Consider the following 17,525-nt stretch of genomic DNA (forward strand, 5'->3'; position numbering starts at 1 on the left):
CCATCTTCATTCGTCCTCTCCGAGATTGCCCACGTCATGTGATAGCTTTTAGAAATACAAGTTATTATAGTCTTTTATTTAGAATTATGAGGGTTGATAAGCAGAATATACATTGATATTGATAAGAATTCATGTGAAAAAATGAGCTTGCGTCGATCAACGCTGAAAATACTCGTTAATCCTATATCATGCATTATCTTGCATTAAAATGTCTATTTTTGTAGTTATCCCAGGAATCGATCGCATATGTTGATCCCATACCATTGCAAAGTTGATCGCATGCATTGATTTTCATGAAGAAAAGTTCGTCTCATGGAATGCTGCAACTACAGAGTGATAACCGTGATAGAAGATTGATCGCAAAGTGGGTGAAACATGTTGATGCTTCAGAAGAAACAATCATGAACGCATACTTGGGAGTGTCAAAGATGTGATGACATTTCACCTACCGCGACAAGGATGACAATGATTCAAAGTGAGATTACCAATGTTGTCGGCATTTGAGCTCTATAAACAGAGCCTTGAAGCCCAAATTCAAAGCATCCGAGTCTCTGCCTTAGGCAGATTCTTATGATCACAGACAAGAGCATGAGCAGACAGTCCTTGAGAATTCTTCATTCCCACAACCCTTTTCAATTGACGACTGGAGCCTCATTGGAGATAGAGCTCAAGAGAGACTACTCCACCGCCCATCCATGACACCACCGGCAGCCTTGACATACATCTGATGGAAGCAAGAGATTGCCTACATCTAGCCCTCTACCTCTCATCTTACCTTTGTATTGTATTACATTTTGGCTTAAGACATTAATATATTTTGTAACCAATGCATCTTTTTAGTTCCTTCAACTCCATTTCCATCATCTTCTTCTATTTTTTCATCTTTTACTTTCATCGCAATTAGTTAAGTGTAGATTGCAAGAGTTATCGCATACTCAATCATGCGGCATAGAGATATGATGCATGTAGCAAACCACCGAAAGGTGTATGTTGCACGAGTATAGTGAGTCAACTCTCTTTGTATAAGATACCCCTGCTCGCATGTCTCTACATGAATGATCAGGATCAGACCATCTGTAGCACTTTACAACACTTGTAACATCTACAAAGCGAGTTGTATCCATAGTGTCACCGAGATAAGGTTCCCTCCTTTACCATATACTACAGATCATTTAGGTTATCACTTAAGGAAAGATCCACTTGTATATCTCCACATACATGCTTAAGTTACAATGACAACCAGGGATCTTAGTTTATTGGTTTGTGGTAAATGCAACTAAAATATCTCATATTTCATAGACAATAGTAAAGAAAATATATCATATTATTACATCACAAGCGTTTGTTCATACAGGTGTTTACAAACTACAGGACCCTACGAGATTTAGGGCATCAACCCCAATAGATACTTATGTAAATTGGACTAAATTCACTAACTAAATGTCGCATGGCTCACCTCGCTTTAGTAGCTTCTTCAAAGTTTGACAGTTTTAAGTTTTATTATGTGTAAACCTTTGCTCAAACCTCTTTTACCGCATCTTTGAACAAGTTTGTCTTTAGCTTTTTGGCAAGGACCCTACTATTCCCTAAATTAGGGGGTGGAATCGGTCTGAGCAAATGCGTTCAACATAAATATTGCGACAACGCCTTTAAAAGAATTATCATAGTAAAAACTCCACTGTCAGTGCAAAGGGGAAATCAAAGCTGATAAAAGTTAAGTTATGAAAGGTACCTACCCGTAGTTGGATACTTCGCATGACACCCATGTAGGTAAGCCAAAACGAAAGCAGGTGTCCAAAATAAATGCATAATAACAACTCCTTTGTCTGATGCAAATTAAATTTAGCTAGAGTAAGAGTTGAGTTGAATATGGCACGCAACCGAAGTCGGATGCCCGCATGATACCCGTGGGGCAAGCCAAAACGAAGAGTGTACCCAGGTTCAAAACCTTAAATCTAATAATAAGTCACAAATCTTGGAATCCCTTTGAATGATCGCATTTCAAAATTCTAAAAGTAAAGTTGTCTGTGATGAGTAAAAAGTTTTGAGCGAAGGCTTGCCAAAATTAAACTTAGAAAATATCTCTTAGAAGAAGTGGCTAAGTTTGCGGAGAGTGTTGCTCCCTAGGTTAGAGGTACAAGTGAATTATATTATGAGAAGCTGGTTAACGCAAAGTAAGAGTCAAAAGGCAAGTTTTGAGTTTCCTTAGTATAAGGCATGCTTAAGGACAAACATGATTCTAAATTTGAGGGTGTGATAGCTTGTAGAAATACAAGCTATTGTAGCCTTTTATTTAGAATTATGAGGGTGCGTTGATATTGATAAGAATTCATGTGAAAAAATGAGATTGTGTCGATCAGCGTAAAAACTCCCACTAACCCTATATCAGGCATTGTCTTACGTCAAAATGTCTATTTTTATAGTTATCGCAGGAACCGATCGCTTGCATTGATCCCAGACCATCGCAAAGTTGATCGCATGCGTTGATTTTCATGAAGACAAGTTCGTTGCATGGAATGTTGCAACTACGAAGTGATAGCCGTGATAGAAGATCGATCACAAAGAGGGTGAAATGTGGTGATGCTTAAGAAGAAACAATCATAAACGCATACCTCGGGAGTGTCAAAGAGATAAGGTCATGATGACATTTCACCTACTACGACAAGGATGACAGTGATTCAGAGTGAATTACCAATGTTGTTGGCGTTTGAGCTCTATAAATAGAGCCTTGAAGCCCAAATTCAAAGCATCCGAGTCTCTGCCTTAGGCAGATTCTTTTGATCACAGATGAGAGCATGAGCAGATAGTCCTTGAGAGTTCTTCATGTTGGGAATGTCCTAGAACTCATAGTTCGTGTTAAACATTCTATTTATCAATAATAATGACTTCTTGGTTTTGCATCTTATTATGAAAATCTAATAAACATATCCATGGCTATAGTCTGAATACTGTAACTTTATATAGTGACATAAACGAGATCAAGTTGACGGTATATAGCATAAATAATCTAATAAGTATATGAATGAAATTAGATATCTCATCCTGACAACACTATTGGATGCGGCCCACTCTGTGTTGTTACAAGAAGTTGTAAAGTGCTACAAATATGTGATTCACAAATTGTTCATGTTGAGACATATGAGTGGGGGCATCCTATGTAATGAGTTTGCATATAGACTGGACCATGAAAAAAGTCATTTTTCTTTATAATGACCGTTTACTGTCAAAACTGACTATTTCATTTATCAAATAACCTAGGTTAACTCGATCTTAATCCTGAGCTAGCTATGAACTCCTGTTTGTTCAGGATTATCCTTTGATCTGCAAACGGTGAGAGTAGTCCAACAACATTGCTCAATAAGCTTCCCATTTTAGGGATAATACTGGATGAATAGCTAGAGGCATAGCCTTACAAGATGAAATTCACTCCTACTTGATTTAGGGTTAGCAGATAGGTTGTTCTCTTAAGTACTGATTCTAGGTCTTGAACAATCGGGGCCCGCCTTCTCATGATGGAGAAAGGCTTTATGAATTAGAATTGTTCATTAGAGGGTCAGTAGGAACTTAAGGAACAAGATGTATTCACAGGAGTAAAACAATAATTTTGACCTAGTTGTGATTACCAACAACATGTGAAGGATCGACTTACTGATTATGGTTATAAAGTGGACATAATATATCTAAGTGAGGGGAGTTCAACTATGGGCTATAGTGGAGTATCTCATTAGTTAACGAATAGGGGTTAGATCAGACTAATGAGTTAGCCGATTAATCTCAAATCGTTGGAGCCCATGATTTGTAGGTCTGCAAGGTCCCCCTACTAACTCGTAAATGGTTAAGCTTTAAAGTAGTGTGATGCAAATTTTATTCTTAAACAATGCGTTGATACAAATATAGATATGAATGAATGAACAAGTCCATGTCCTCATTACCAGTTCCCCGGCAACGGCGCCATAAACTTGTGATGCAAAATTTATTCTTTAAGCATGTGGACAAATATGCGATACTACTTCTAGATATGCGTTAATTATGAATATCTTGTAGTATGCCTTGCGTTGTCACAAGTTTCCTTACGTTGAAACCAAGTGTAATTCCACCGCAAGTTTCTCAGTGTGATCCGAGGTCGAACACGGGGACTGTTTGAGGTTATTGTGGTATGTTCGTGGTATATGCAACCAGGTTTTTCAATCTTTAAAGAGTGTTTTGTACAAGTATATAAAATTGCGGTAAAGTAAAGGAAAATAGTAAAATGCGATAATAAAATAAGTACAGTAAACCTAAGCTAGATGATACAAGATACAGGCTTCATGATACAAGATGCTGAGGTCTAGGCTGGCTGTGAAGGTTATGCAAAGAACATGGAATGCGGCGGCAAGTCTTATGTACAAATAGAAAGAGACAGATAACTAATATAAACAGCGCAAGTTTCTTAATTGCGTTGAAGTTATAAGTACGGGTCTGCTTTTCTCTTGTCGTACACCTTTCTGTGATCGGCCGCGCTTCTACATGTCTATGGTGAAACAGAGACGAACGTAATGAACGCAAGGTTGCTTCCATGTCTGGAAGTACTACTCGCTTTAGTTAACGCATTCTTCTAACCTTCTCTTGATAGATCAGAATGGCATCTTCACTTCTGCTCTCACAGGTGAAGATGCCATCTAGCATGCTTTAGCTAAACGCAGTTATCTCTTTAACACAAGTTAAGTACTCGTTTAATTCATATTAACTACCAGGGGATTAAGAAGACATCATGAAGAAAGTGATTCACGGAGGAACGAAAGTAGACAAAAAATGGAATATGAAAGCAATCGAAACATTTAATATATCTATTAAGCGTTTGATACATGATGTGTGAATGAAGAGATAAAGAAAGTGAAATACAATGATGAAAAGAGATGGAACAGATACAAACAAGCGCCAACGTCTTGGCACCGATTCGGGTGGAGATCTGCTTGCCGGATTGGATGGATCAGATGGAATGATGAGCTTCCCTCTCAGGCTTGCTCAACCGGTAGCAGGGTTCTCAGCACAGAGCTTCTCGGCGGGTATTCGGCAGAATAGAACTGAGACTCACCTCTCAGCCTTATCTTGTCTTCTTCCCGGATTTCTACAGTTAAGCACCCAGCTCAGCCTTTCCTCTCAACACTTTAGCAGCAATTAGCCCCGTATCCAGTAGCATATTTTTTTTTCTGAAATCTATGAGGTATTTATAGGTGAGGATCTTTGACTCCGGCCTTGTGGTCCCCACTTTTTGTTATGGAAATTTCGAAGATGGAGGGATATTATTCCTTTTGTTATGCAATCAGATCGTCAATTCTGCATAACCATTAGTTATACACATGTCTCAATCCTCCGCTTTTGCATTGCTCAGTTGCATCTTTCGATCGTGAGTTCGCATGCGATGTTGTTTTTATTACCGCATGTGGTTGAAAGTCAGCTCTGGATCGACTATCGCATTGCACCGTCATTGCGTTAATCGTCTCTTCATTGTTGATTGACGGGCGCAATGTGACAGAGATGCGTTGATCAGTTCTTCTTGAGCCTTGAGCACAAGCGGTGACTTGGTTTCCTGCAAAACAAAGTAAAATCTCCTTTTCTTCCATCTTAAAGATTTTAGTGGGGGTAATTGCAATAATTTATAATTATTGTAATTCTGAGATAATTTTCATACAATCGGCGCATATTCACTATCTTTTGGCCGCAATATCTAGATAAGGCAGTATAAATAACTTGTATTTCTACAAGTTATCACATCTCCAAATTTAGATATATGTTTGTCCTCAAGCATATCTTCTACTTAGGCAATAAAGCTTAATTCCTATCCTATATTTTTGCATCGATTGGTTGCTCTGAATGTTACACTTAGGCACATTACTTGACATCACAATTTCCTTCTATCCTTGCTAATTCTCAAAAAGCCCTACTTTATTCTTCTATATCACAAATTTCTGCTCAAAAAAGCTTTTCTAATTTTTCAAAATAGAATGTTTTTCTCTTCTTGTCAAAACAACTCGATATATCTATATGCGGTGGTCAAAACATTTGCGTTATTTATTAGAGACTGTTGGACATGGTTACACCCTTCATTTTAGCCTATCCCCACGGGTGTCATGTGAACATCCAACTACAGTTGTGTGCCAATTTCAACTTTAACTCATGAATTTCAGAGGAGTTGTCTCTTGCATTTATTTTTCTTTTTTCTATTTCATATTGCGTTGTTCTTGGAAACCCACCTTCGTTTTGGCTTACTCCTACGGGTGTCATAAGAACATCCAACTACGAGTAGGCTCCTTTCACAACTAAACTCTTATCAGGTTGGGAACATTTTAAAGGTTTCCCAAATTTAAAGGTTTTACAACTAAGCAAATTTACACCCTTCGTAGTTGGAACATTTTACACCCTTCATTTTAAAGGTTTCACAACTAAGCAAAAGGATGCTTTTTTCTTAAATACTGCATATTCTTGATCTCATCTGCTCAGACCTTCCCCACCCCCAAATTTAAAGATGAGCAAGGTTCTCATTGTGTTGTTTGGATAGACTAGACAAACACTTAGAAGAAAATTTCAAAAAGAAAGTTTGAGTAGAACTTTGAAAGATAAAACTAAGAATTAACTAAGTGTTAGTCAGAATTTACTAAGTATGGGAAATGTTTCCAAGTATTACATCATAGCAACACAATGAAGAACACAAAAGTAAAAGATTGAGAATATCGCAATAATCATCTTCTTCATGCTCACACAAAGTCCACTTCCTCTTCTTCATTAAAACTCCAATCATGAGCTGCAAGCCATGCATATCTCTTCTTTGCATGTTCATCTGCAATAAATAAAGAAGATTAGAGTGAATTGAAGGCATGCATTACACAGAAATTTTGAGAGAAAATTTCAGCTGGAAGAATGGTTCTTCGGAAGTGTGCTACTGTGTGCTTTTCTCTGTTCTTCATCGCTTCAAGCTGTCTTGAGTCCCACAAATCGGTCTAAAGCTCCAAGAGGATAGTGGGGAAGATCTTGAGGTGGTTCACGGTGATCTTTGGTGAAGATTGCTACTGATTAATCAAGTTCTTGAAGAGTTCTACAAAGATATGATCTAAAACTCTCTTATTTAGATGAGCATGCTTTAGTTTCTGCCAAAATTAGTGAATTTGAATGCTTATGGATCTTTGTTACTTCCACTGCATGTTTTTTTACTCTATCACTTCATTCCCAAAACCTTTTCCAATTGACGATCAGAGCCTCATCGGAGATAGAGCTCGAGAGAGACTACTCCACCGCCCATCCATGGCACCACCGGTAGCCTTGACATAGATCTGATGGAAGCAAGAGATCGCCTACATCTAGCCCTCCACCTCTCTTCTTACCTCTGTATTGTATTACATTTTGGCTTAATACATTAATACTTTCTGTAACCAATGCATCTCTTTAGTTCTTTCAACTTCATTTCCATCTTCTTCTTCTATTTTTTCATCTTCTACTTTCATCGCAATGAGTTAAGTGTAGATTGTAAGAGTTATTGCATACTCAATCATGTGCCATAGAGATATGACGCATGTAGTAAATCACCGAGAGGTGTGTGTTGCACGAGTATAGTGAGTCAATCCTCTTTGCTTAGTGCGAGGCTATCGCAATGCTTGTCTATGAGCTGAGTAACTATAACCAACTGTCCGAGAGGGTAAGTAGTGGAACTCGCTAAGCAAAGTGAGCAGCGTTCATAGAGATAGGAATAATCTTAAGCTTAACGCAACCATGCGTTATAGAGATATAAGCATGCGGCTGACCATCGAGAGATGTTCGATGCTCAGTGAGCTGGGATTACCCTTGCGACCAAACTTAATGACTTGATGAAAATTTTCCCTCAACTCTACATCTCCATGCACCTCATCACCCGTCAACAGTTGTCGCATCTCTATTAATTCTCATAGTCAAACTTCAATTGCTTGGTCTGTTTAGCTAGGAATAGAAGTAGCGTAGCTAATTAAATTTTTTTTTTATTCATCGCCTCAAACACATTACTTTACAAGCATTCGTTAGTTGCAAGTCCCTATGTTCGACCTTGAATCATCCCGAGAAACTTGCGTTTTCGTTATGCTTGGCGAGAGAGCAAGAAAACTTGTGGCAAGAACGCATGGTCATCGCATGAATGATTAGCGCATACTGTATATCCTTTAGATTATCGTGTGATCATCGCATATACCATTATCGCATATTCTTCTTATCAATGCATGATCAGTGCATGACCATCAACGCATATCAAATTATCAACAAAACAAGAAGTATTTCATTTCCTCGCACCAAGTTTTTAGCGTCGTTGTCGGGACATGACAACTAATAGTTTGTTCAAAGTTTTGTATTTTCGCAGGCACCCTTTTGGTCTTAGGCGTATTGTGGCTTGTGTGACCAAGTTACAAACGATATTTGAGTGAAGGTGATGCGCAGGAATTCAATATTGACCCTGAGATTGAAAGGTTGTTTGTCGCATGAGTTGGAAGCAGTCTTAGGAGTGTGGTAACTGCCATGCGACCAATGAATGTTGGAAGCTTTGGTGGTCAGGACAACGAATGCCTAGACCTAAGCAGGCGAGTTCAATCCCCTACATGGAAGAGTCCTTGCGGTGACTTCACTCAAATTTCTCTAGGGACGACTTCTACTCTATCTTTACTTTGCTTTCCTAGTTAACTTTTTTATTTTATTTATTTGATTATTGTATTTTGGATTTGCGGTTGTTTTTCTTGGATGTGTTGTTGCGTTCGCTCCTTTTTTATGTGATAATAATTTCCTCTCGGCATGTTGTTTCAAAGAAGAATTCTCTCCCTCATTCAACGCATGATTATTTCTTTTGCATGAATGCTAAGTATTGAGGTAATTGATATTCTGTTCTTATCTTTCTCTTCTTGTTATCTTTCATGCGTTATCCTTTTGAAATTCTCTTTTGCCCGCTTGCATTCTTTTGCGTTGATAAATTAGCATCCATAATGATACTTATGTAAATTCACTAAATTCACTAACTAAACGTTGCATGACTCACCTCGCTTTAGTAGCTTCTTCAAAGTTCGACAGTCTTAAGTTTTATTATGTGTAACCCTATGCTTAAACCTCTTTTATCGCATCTCTGAACAAGTTTTTCTTTAGCTTTTTGGCAAGAACCCTGCTACTCCCTAAATTTGGGGGTGGGATCGGTCTGAGCAATTCAACATAAATATTGCAACGCCTTTAAACAAAAATGATCATAGTAAAAACTCCACTATCGGTGCAAAGGGGAAATCTAAGCTGATAAGAGTTAAGTTGTGAAAGGTACCTACTCGTAGTTGGATACTTCGCATGACACCCATGTAGGTAAGCCAAAACGAAAGCAGGTGTCCATAATCAATGCATAATAACAACTCATCTGTCTGACGCAAATTAAATTTAGCTAGGATAAGAGTTGAGTTGAATATGATACGCAACTGAAGTTGGATGCCCGCATGACACCCGTGGGGGCAAGCTAAAACGAAGAGTGTAGCCAGGTTCAACACCTTAAATCTAATAATAAGTCGCAAAGCTTGGAATCTTTTTGAATGACCGCATTGTAAAAAACTAAAAGTAATGTTTTATGTGATGAGTAAAAAGTTTTGAGCGAAGGCTTGCCAAAATTAAACTTAGAAAATATCTCTCAGAAGAAGTGGCTAAGTTTGCGGAGAGTGTTGCTCCCTAGGTTAGAGGTACAAGTGAATTATATTCTGAGAAGCTGGTCAACGCAAAGAAAGAGTCAGAGGGCAAGTTTTGAGTTTCCTTAGTATAAGGCATGCTTGAGGACAAACATGATTCTAAATTTGAGGGTGTGATAACTTGTAGAAATACAAGCTATTGTAGCCTTTTATTTAGAATTATGAGGGTGCGTTGATATTGATAAGAATTCATGTGGAAAAATGAGCTTACATCGATCAGCCCTGAAAATTCCCGCTAACCCTATATCATGCATTATCTTGCGTCAAAATGTCTATTTTTGTAGTTGTCGTAGGAATTGATCACTTATGTTGATCCCAGACCATCGCAAAGTTGATCGCATGCATTGATTTTCATGAAGACAAGTTCGTCTCATGGAATGCTGCAACTATAGAGTGATAGTCGTGATAAAAGATCGATTGCGAAGTGGGTGAAATGTGGTGATGCTTAAGAAGAAACAATCATAAACGCATACCTCGAGAGTGTCAAAGAGATAAGGTCATGATGACATTTCACCTACCGCGACAAGGATGATAGTGATTTAGAGTGGGATTACCAATATTGTCGGCATTTGAGCTCTATGAATAGAGCCTTGAAGCCCAAATTCAAAGCATTCGAGTCTTTGCCTTAAGCAGATTCTTGTGATCACAGACGAGAGCATGAGTAGGCAGTCCTTGAGAGTTCTTCATTCCCACAACCCTTTTCGATCGACGATTAGAGTCTCGTCGGAGATAGAGCTCGAGAGAGACTACTCCACCATCCATCCATGGCACTACCGACAGTCTTGACATACATCTGATGGAAACAAGAGATCGCCTACATCTAACCCTCTACCTCTCTTCTTACCTCTGTATTGTATTACATTTTGGCTTAAGACATTAATACATTTTGTAACCAATGCATCTCTTTAGTTCCTTCAACTTCTTCTACGTTTTCATCTTTTACTTTCATCGCAATGAGTTAAGGGTAGATTGCAAGAGTTATCGCATACTCAATCATGCAGCATTGAGATATGACGCATGTAACAAACCATCGAGAGGTGTATGTTGCGCGAGTATAGTGAGTCAATCCTCTTCGCTTAGTACGAGGCTATCGCAATGCTTGTCTATAAGCTGAGTAGCTATAACCAACTGCCCGAGAGGATAAGAAGTGGAACTCGCTAAGCAAAGTGAGCAGCATCCTAGAGATTGGAATAATCTTAAGCTCAACGCAACCATGCGTTATAGAGATATAAGCATGCGGCTGACCATCGAGAGGTGTACGATGCGCGACGAGCTGGGATTATTATTGCGACCAAACTTAATGACTTAGTGAAATTTTCCCTCAACTCTACATCTCCATGCACCTCATTACGTGTTAACAGTTGCCGCATCTCTACTAATTCTCATAGTCAAACTTCAATTGCTTAGTTTATTTAGTTAGGAGTAGGAGTAGCGCATAGCTAATTAACTTTTCTCTTCTTTTATTTTTATTCACCGCCTCAAATGCATTACTTTACAAGCATTCGTTAGTTGCAAGTCCCTTGTTTCACCTCGAATCATCTCGAGAAACTTGCGTTCTCGTTATACTTGTCGAAAGAGCAAGAAAACTTGTCGCATAGTCATCGTGTGAATAACGCATATTACATATATCCTTTAGATTATCATGGTGATCATTGCATATACCATTATCGCATATTCTTCTTATCAACACATGATCAGTGCATGACCATCGACACATATCAAATCATCAACAAAGCAAGAAGTATTTCATTTCCTCGCACTATCGTCCGTTTCGTGTCGTCCCGTGCTTGTCCTGTCGTCGAATCGCCCTATGACACCCATCTATTGCCTGCAACTCACACTTCTGGAAGGAGAAAAGAGAGAGAGGGAAAGAGAACAGAGAATGAGGAGGAAGAAATGACCTCGAAAACATGGGAAGAGGGAATATATGCATAGGGGAGAGAGTATATATATATAACACGTAGGTAAAGACTAAATTATAAACAAGTACTTTTAATAAAGAAAAATGAAGAAGCCAATAAAATGAAATGTTAAAGACGTTAATCAGATCAAATGTATTTTGAAGGTCTTTTATGTAGAAACTTTTTAAGAAAGGCTTGAAAGCCCATAGGCCCATACGAACGTCCGACGCTGACATTGAATAAGGCCCAGCCCAGTTAAAAACATTGGGTATAGAATCACCTGCCCACCATTCGTTCCACTCCTCTTCGTGTCCGTCGTCGTTCCAAGCCTCGGATTAGGGTTTAGCTTCACCCTCTTATTCTTCTTCAACTTCTACTCTACACTTCCAGCGACCGCCTTCTTCCTCTCCTATACGCCATGGACGTCACCAAGAAGCGGAGGATGGACGAAAATGGTGTTGACTCCTCCGATAATTCTTTCTCAAGAATTACCCCTGAAGACGCCCGCAAAATCATTGATCGTTTCAGTCCCGACCAGCTTATCGATATTCTACAAGATGCCGTTTCGCGTCACTTGGATGTTCTTGATGCGGTACGATCGATTGCCGACCGAGATGTCTCCCAGCGAAAGCTGTTTATTCGGGGTCTTAGTTGCGATACAAGTACAGAAGGTTTGCGTTCTCTCTTTTCCTCTTATGGCGAGCTTGAAGAAGCTGTTGTTATCATTGACAAGGCAACCGGGAAATCAAAAGGCTACGGCTTTGTGACTTTTAAGCATGTTGATGGTGCTATACTCGCTTTGAAGGAACCGAGCAAGACAATTGATGGACGCGTTACGGTGACGCAATTGGCTGCGGTGGGAATTTCCGGGCAGAATTCCAACGCTGCGGACTTGTCGTTGAGGAAAATTTATGTGGCGAATGTTCCGATGGATATGCCGGCCGATAAATTGTTGGCACACTTTTCGCTGTATGGGGAAATTGAGGAGGGTCCGCTAGGGTTCGATAAGCAGACGGGTAAATGTAGAGGTTATGCTTTGTTTGTGTACAAAAAGCCCGAGGGTGCTCAGGCAGCTCTGGTGGATCCTATCAAGACGATTGACGGAAGGCAGTTGAGTTGTAAATTCGCTAACGATGGGAAGAAAGGGAAACCTGGTGGTGGGCCGGATGGAATTCAAACGCAGGGGGCAGGTCAGGGAAACGTGCATGGTGATGGTATGCCAATGGCTCCTCCTTCAGCAATGCCAGGTTCAGGCGGACAATATGGTGGGCCGGCAGGCATGGGGTCATATGGAGGCTTTTCTAGTGGGCTTCAAGGAGCGCCACTGCCTCATCATCCCCTCAACTCGTCAATGGGGCCGGGACTATCTTCTGTCGGTGGTCAGGCTCCATCTTCGTTGGGAAGCTCCGGTGGGTATGGTGGCGGACCATATGGTGGTGGGTACGGCGGGCCTGGGTCCTCAATTTATGGCGGTATGGGAAGTGTAGGTGGGGGTTTGGGTGGTTCTGGAGGTGGATTGGGCGGAGCTGGGGGTGCTTCATCTCTGTATAGATTGCCACAAAGTTCGGTTGGAATGCCTTCTGGTGGTTATCCGGATAGTGGGCATTATAGCATGTCATCAGCATCCGGGCACCCAAATCAGCACCATCAACCGGCGGGAACATCACCAGCACCACGTGTTCCGCCTGGAGGAATGTATCCCAACGTGCCACAATATTACTGAGGTATTCTCATTTTCATTCACACTGTTAATTATTCCATGATGTGTGATTCTAGATTGGCCACGCATACCTTGTGCTTATTATTCTGTATGTCTGTTCGGAGAACTACTTTGCAGCGATCTTTACCTCCTTTGCTCGATGTTGTTAAATTGCTCGGGTGTTGTTCCGTTACTGATTTTTGTTTTATGGTTTTCATCATTCGAGCTTACCATAAATGCATGTTTTGCCTGAAAATCTGCGGTTTCTCGTTATTTCACGTTTAGTTTTAGTTCTAGATTTTATTGCTTTAATATCTTCTGGGTCCGGGTTTTTGGGTGACTATTGCGTTTCAAAGAGTAGTAGTTCTCTTAATAACTTCTTTCTCATGATGTTACCATTAATGTGGATTCTTTTGCTAGTGAACCTTCCAATTTGATACCAATTCCCATATTTAATTTTTGTTTCTTAGTTGATTTTCCATTGGACCGTTTTTAGGATTTTCACCATATTCTCAATATTTGTGTATTTGATAATAATTATACTTGTGCGGTTGTTATTATTTGCGTTGAATTCCATTTACTGCAAAGGATTTCACTTGTCCATGTATTATGTTGTTAGAACCTGTAACGTTGGTGTGATTGTGATGCAAGCCTAGAAATTTTGAATTTCGGCTGGTTTAATTCCTATGCGTTGGTTGCTTCATTGTGATTGATCACATATATTTATGTCAATTTACACTAGAACGAAGTAGGATGTGAAATTTGGAAAGCGGTGGATTTATTTTTATGCATTTACTCTAGTGAGCTCTTATTTCTTCTATTTTGCCTGTTCTTTCCTGCCCCATTATTTTCTTCATGTTATACCATCATTGGTATGTGGAATGAGACAGCATTCTTATCTTCTCATCTCTCCTTTCACATATATTTTTGTTTTGTTATAATGACGATACTTAGTCTGTCATCTTGTAAGAAAGCATGGCTAGTACCACAAACTATCCCTTTATTAGCTCATGTTAAGTTACTCTGGACAGTTGGATTTTGGAGAATGTTGATTTCATATTCTCATTGAAATATTAATTAGTTATTGAATATATCTATTCACAGCTCAAGTTGATTATTTCTGGAGATTCTATAATCAAAATTGCTTAGGTGTTTAGTGACGAGTTGGTTTTTTGTTTTAAAACATTATGCTTGTCTTCTCACAATTTCTCACTCATAGTTTTCAAATCTCGTAGGTGCACATTTGAATTCTTAGCCAACTTTCAAAAACAAAGTTTTTTGAAAACTACCTTGTTTAACAACTTTTTTTAGTTTTCAAAATTTGGCTTTCATTTTGAAAACACACATAACATGTAGACACCAAAACATAAAAATTGATTGATGGAAGTGATGTTTATAGGCTTAATTTTCAAAAAAAAAAAAAACAGAAAATCAAATGTATACCAAAATGGGGGCCTTAGATGTTGACCTCTATATAATTTCTTGGCGCATTTTTCTTTATTAACAATTATATGTGTAGGAATTGTTGGTTTATAGATGCACCTATCTTATTTATTCCAAACATTGATCCCAACTTAATGTCAATGTTTGTGAGTTGAGTGTGTGTGTAATTAAACTATCACTTATGTTTTAAGTCAATTAACCATGGGGATGTGGAAATTGATAGGTGGAAGGTATTATTTGTTCATTTCTGTCTTATGGAAACGAGGTCTTCACTCTCCTACTTATCCTATCCCTGCCCTCATCTTTACTTCTTTTAACCTACTGTTTGGATTTCAGGAATGAATATTCTCATATTTTATATTCTTGTTATATATGTGTGTGTGTGTGTATATATATGTGTATATATGTGTGTATATATTTATATCACTTTTTTTCCTTTTACAAATATTTGTTTTTTATTCTGAATGCTGCCTTTTGTACTACATTTAATCCCCTTACCTCATATGTGGTTTAGAAATGTTGAATCATCTGAGAATGTTGCTTTTAATGTTCTTAGAGGAGCTTCCTGTTGAACATATTTATCTACTGTTAAAGTTGATCATTTCTCTTATTACTGTAATCCAAATCTTGCCTTCGTGGTTTACCGGAGAATTTCACTTTGTTTACAACTGAACGGAGTGTTGATTGTATTGTCTAAGTTTATTTGAAATGTTGGTCTTTCACCTTTATACTTTTGGTCATCTAAATTTGCCTTTGGAGTTCCAATATTATTGCTTTTGCAATGACAATGCTATAGTGCCTTTTTACATGCCTTTATAATTTCGGTTTCTTGTTTTAGAAAAATGCTTTTATAATGTCAGAGTTTTGGTTAAGTCTAGCTGTGTTTCCCTGTGAATTATTTATTTTATGTTAACTTTCTTTGTTTAAATTTCTGTTTTTACTATTAGTAGATTTTTAGCAAGGGTAGATGATTGCTTTAAGATATTGTTTGAATAATTTGCTTTCACCTAGCATGACCTTATCTTGTATGATTGTGTGTAGTGATGAATTTAGTTAAACGGGTTTCTGATTCAGGTTATGATGCTTGTTGGGCGCAGATGCTTTATGTGCTCTGGTGATTGCGTTGATTGCAGACTGTAACTCTGGTTTGATGAATGCATTAGCTTTGCTTGTGGCCTCTGCTGTTTAACTGCACCTTTGAGTTGTTCATTGATAATTACTGGTAGTCAGAGAGACAGTTAGAAAGTTAGATAATTTTTGTACTGTACCCAATGTTTATTTGTGCTATTTGACTTTTCTACTAGTAGTAAATTTAGTATTTTATGAATACTATTATTTGCTCTTGTTATTGTGGTTTTGTCTGCTTTCTGTTGTTTTGAATTATGTGGACGATCTTTTCTTTTATCCTTTTCATTTACTGAGCTTGTCCTTTCCCCCTAAGCAATTTATTGCTTAGAGTTTTGTGTTTTAATATTTTCAATTTGGATAGTCACCTGGCTCCGGCATATTGATTGATGTGTTGCAATCTGCTTGAAGAATATTGTGTTTTTGCTTTAAGAATATTGTGTTTTCTCAGTTGTTGCTCTTCTGCCGCGGACTTCGAATCCTTGGCAGCTCTTGTTGTTGTTGTTGTTGTTGTTGTGGTTCTTTAACTTCTCTTCCGTTGCATACTTCTGGAATGATTCTTTCTTTGTGGATCCAATGAAAGAAGTAGGAATCCATGGTGGATCTGTTGGCTGAATTTGGTAGTGTTTTGTATGTCCATACTGTGTGTGGATCCATTTCTATTGCTGCTCTGCTATGTCTATCTGTCTTGAAGAAAGTTGTTGGAGCAACAAAGTTTTGTGGGGCTTGGATTTTTTGATGGTTTGGTTTTCAGATATGGATTGTAGAGATGATAATTTTCGTTTTTGAGGTGTTTATTTGTATTCATTGATTCTCAAGTGCATAATTGAGTTGGATGGTTGGACCAAATACATGTGTGCACAGTGATAGACTGAGTTAGTTTTTGGTACAGCCAAGCTCTGTTTATTTTTTTTGTCGTGGGCGGCTTGCTTGATGGGGGTGGGTGGTGGGTGGTGGTATGTTTTATGGATGACGACGACAAGTTTTGCTTCTCATTGCCACCTTTTCACTCTATTTTGTTCATATTTTTGTTGAAGTGAAATTTGTAAGATGGATGTTAGAAACTCTGAGGTTTTATTATGATGATGTTTGCAAGTCGTTTTGGAATGACTTTTGAAGTGATAGAGGAATGTTTTATTAGATTATGTTTTGTCTCACATAATATTTGGGCTTTGTGTTTTGGTTTTGTGTTTGGTGGAATATGAAATGAGATGAGAATTGAGAAATGGACATCATCATCCCACTGGCACCTGTTTGTGGAGGGCTTAAAGTTAATATCACACTCAAGAAGACTTCACATTAAAATTGCTGCTCAAATTTCACAAATCCTTTCTAAAGCCAACCCATTCATGAAGAAAGCTCATTCAGTTGACCGCCTTGCTTCTCCCTGTAATCTACTGCTTTCCTTTCCTTTTTTTTAAGGGGTGAAATTATGGATTATATAATTATTTGTTTTATTTGTTAGAAACCTTTTGATTGGATGTTAATACTATATAAACTTATGAATCAAAGGTACTTCACACAGTAGGATAAATTGCAATCTTCGTGGGTCTTGAAAAATATAATGACTGAAAATTGTTTTAGTAGAATAATTCTTAATATGTTGGACACTGGATTCATTTAGTTAAAGAAATGAACCATCTTTTTTATTTCCTA

The 17,525-nt window shown here is 38.4% G+C and overlaps 1 protein-coding gene across 3 annotated transcripts; it reads left to right on the forward strand.

Annotated features, from left to right (window-relative positions):
* The first annotated feature begins 11,867 nt into the window (after window positions 1-11,867).
* Window positions 11,868-17,014, forward strand: LOC120084852 (RNA-binding (RRM/RBD/RNP motifs) family protein). 3 transcript variants are annotated; one of them, XM_039040673.2, is made up of 2 exons: window positions 11,868-13,326; window positions 15,842-16,092. In XM_039040673.2, exon 1 carries the CDS (start codon window positions 12,021-12,023, stop codon window positions 13,323-13,325), a length of 1,305 nt encoding a protein of 434 aa, XP_038896601.1. In that variant the 5' UTR covers window positions 11,868-12,020; the 3' UTR covers window position 13,326; window positions 15,842-16,092. The 3 variants fall into 3 exon arrangements, with proteins under 3 accessions (XP_038896601.1, XP_038896596.1, XP_038896603.1); XM_039040668.2 differs by having other exon boundaries at window positions 11,870-13,326; window positions 15,819-16,092; XM_039040675.2 differs by lacking the exon at window positions 15,842-16,092 and adding an exon at window positions 16,321-17,014 and having other exon boundaries at window positions 11,892-13,326.
* Window positions 17,015-17,525: the final 511 nt, after the last annotated feature.

Source organism: Benincasa hispida, chromosome 1 (assembly GCF_027475165.1).
Source record: "Benincasa hispida cultivar pf3 chromosome 1, pf3_genome.v1.1, whole genome shotgun sequence".
NCBI lineage: Eukaryota > Viridiplantae > Streptophyta > Magnoliopsida > Cucurbitales > Cucurbitaceae > Benincasa > Benincasa hispida.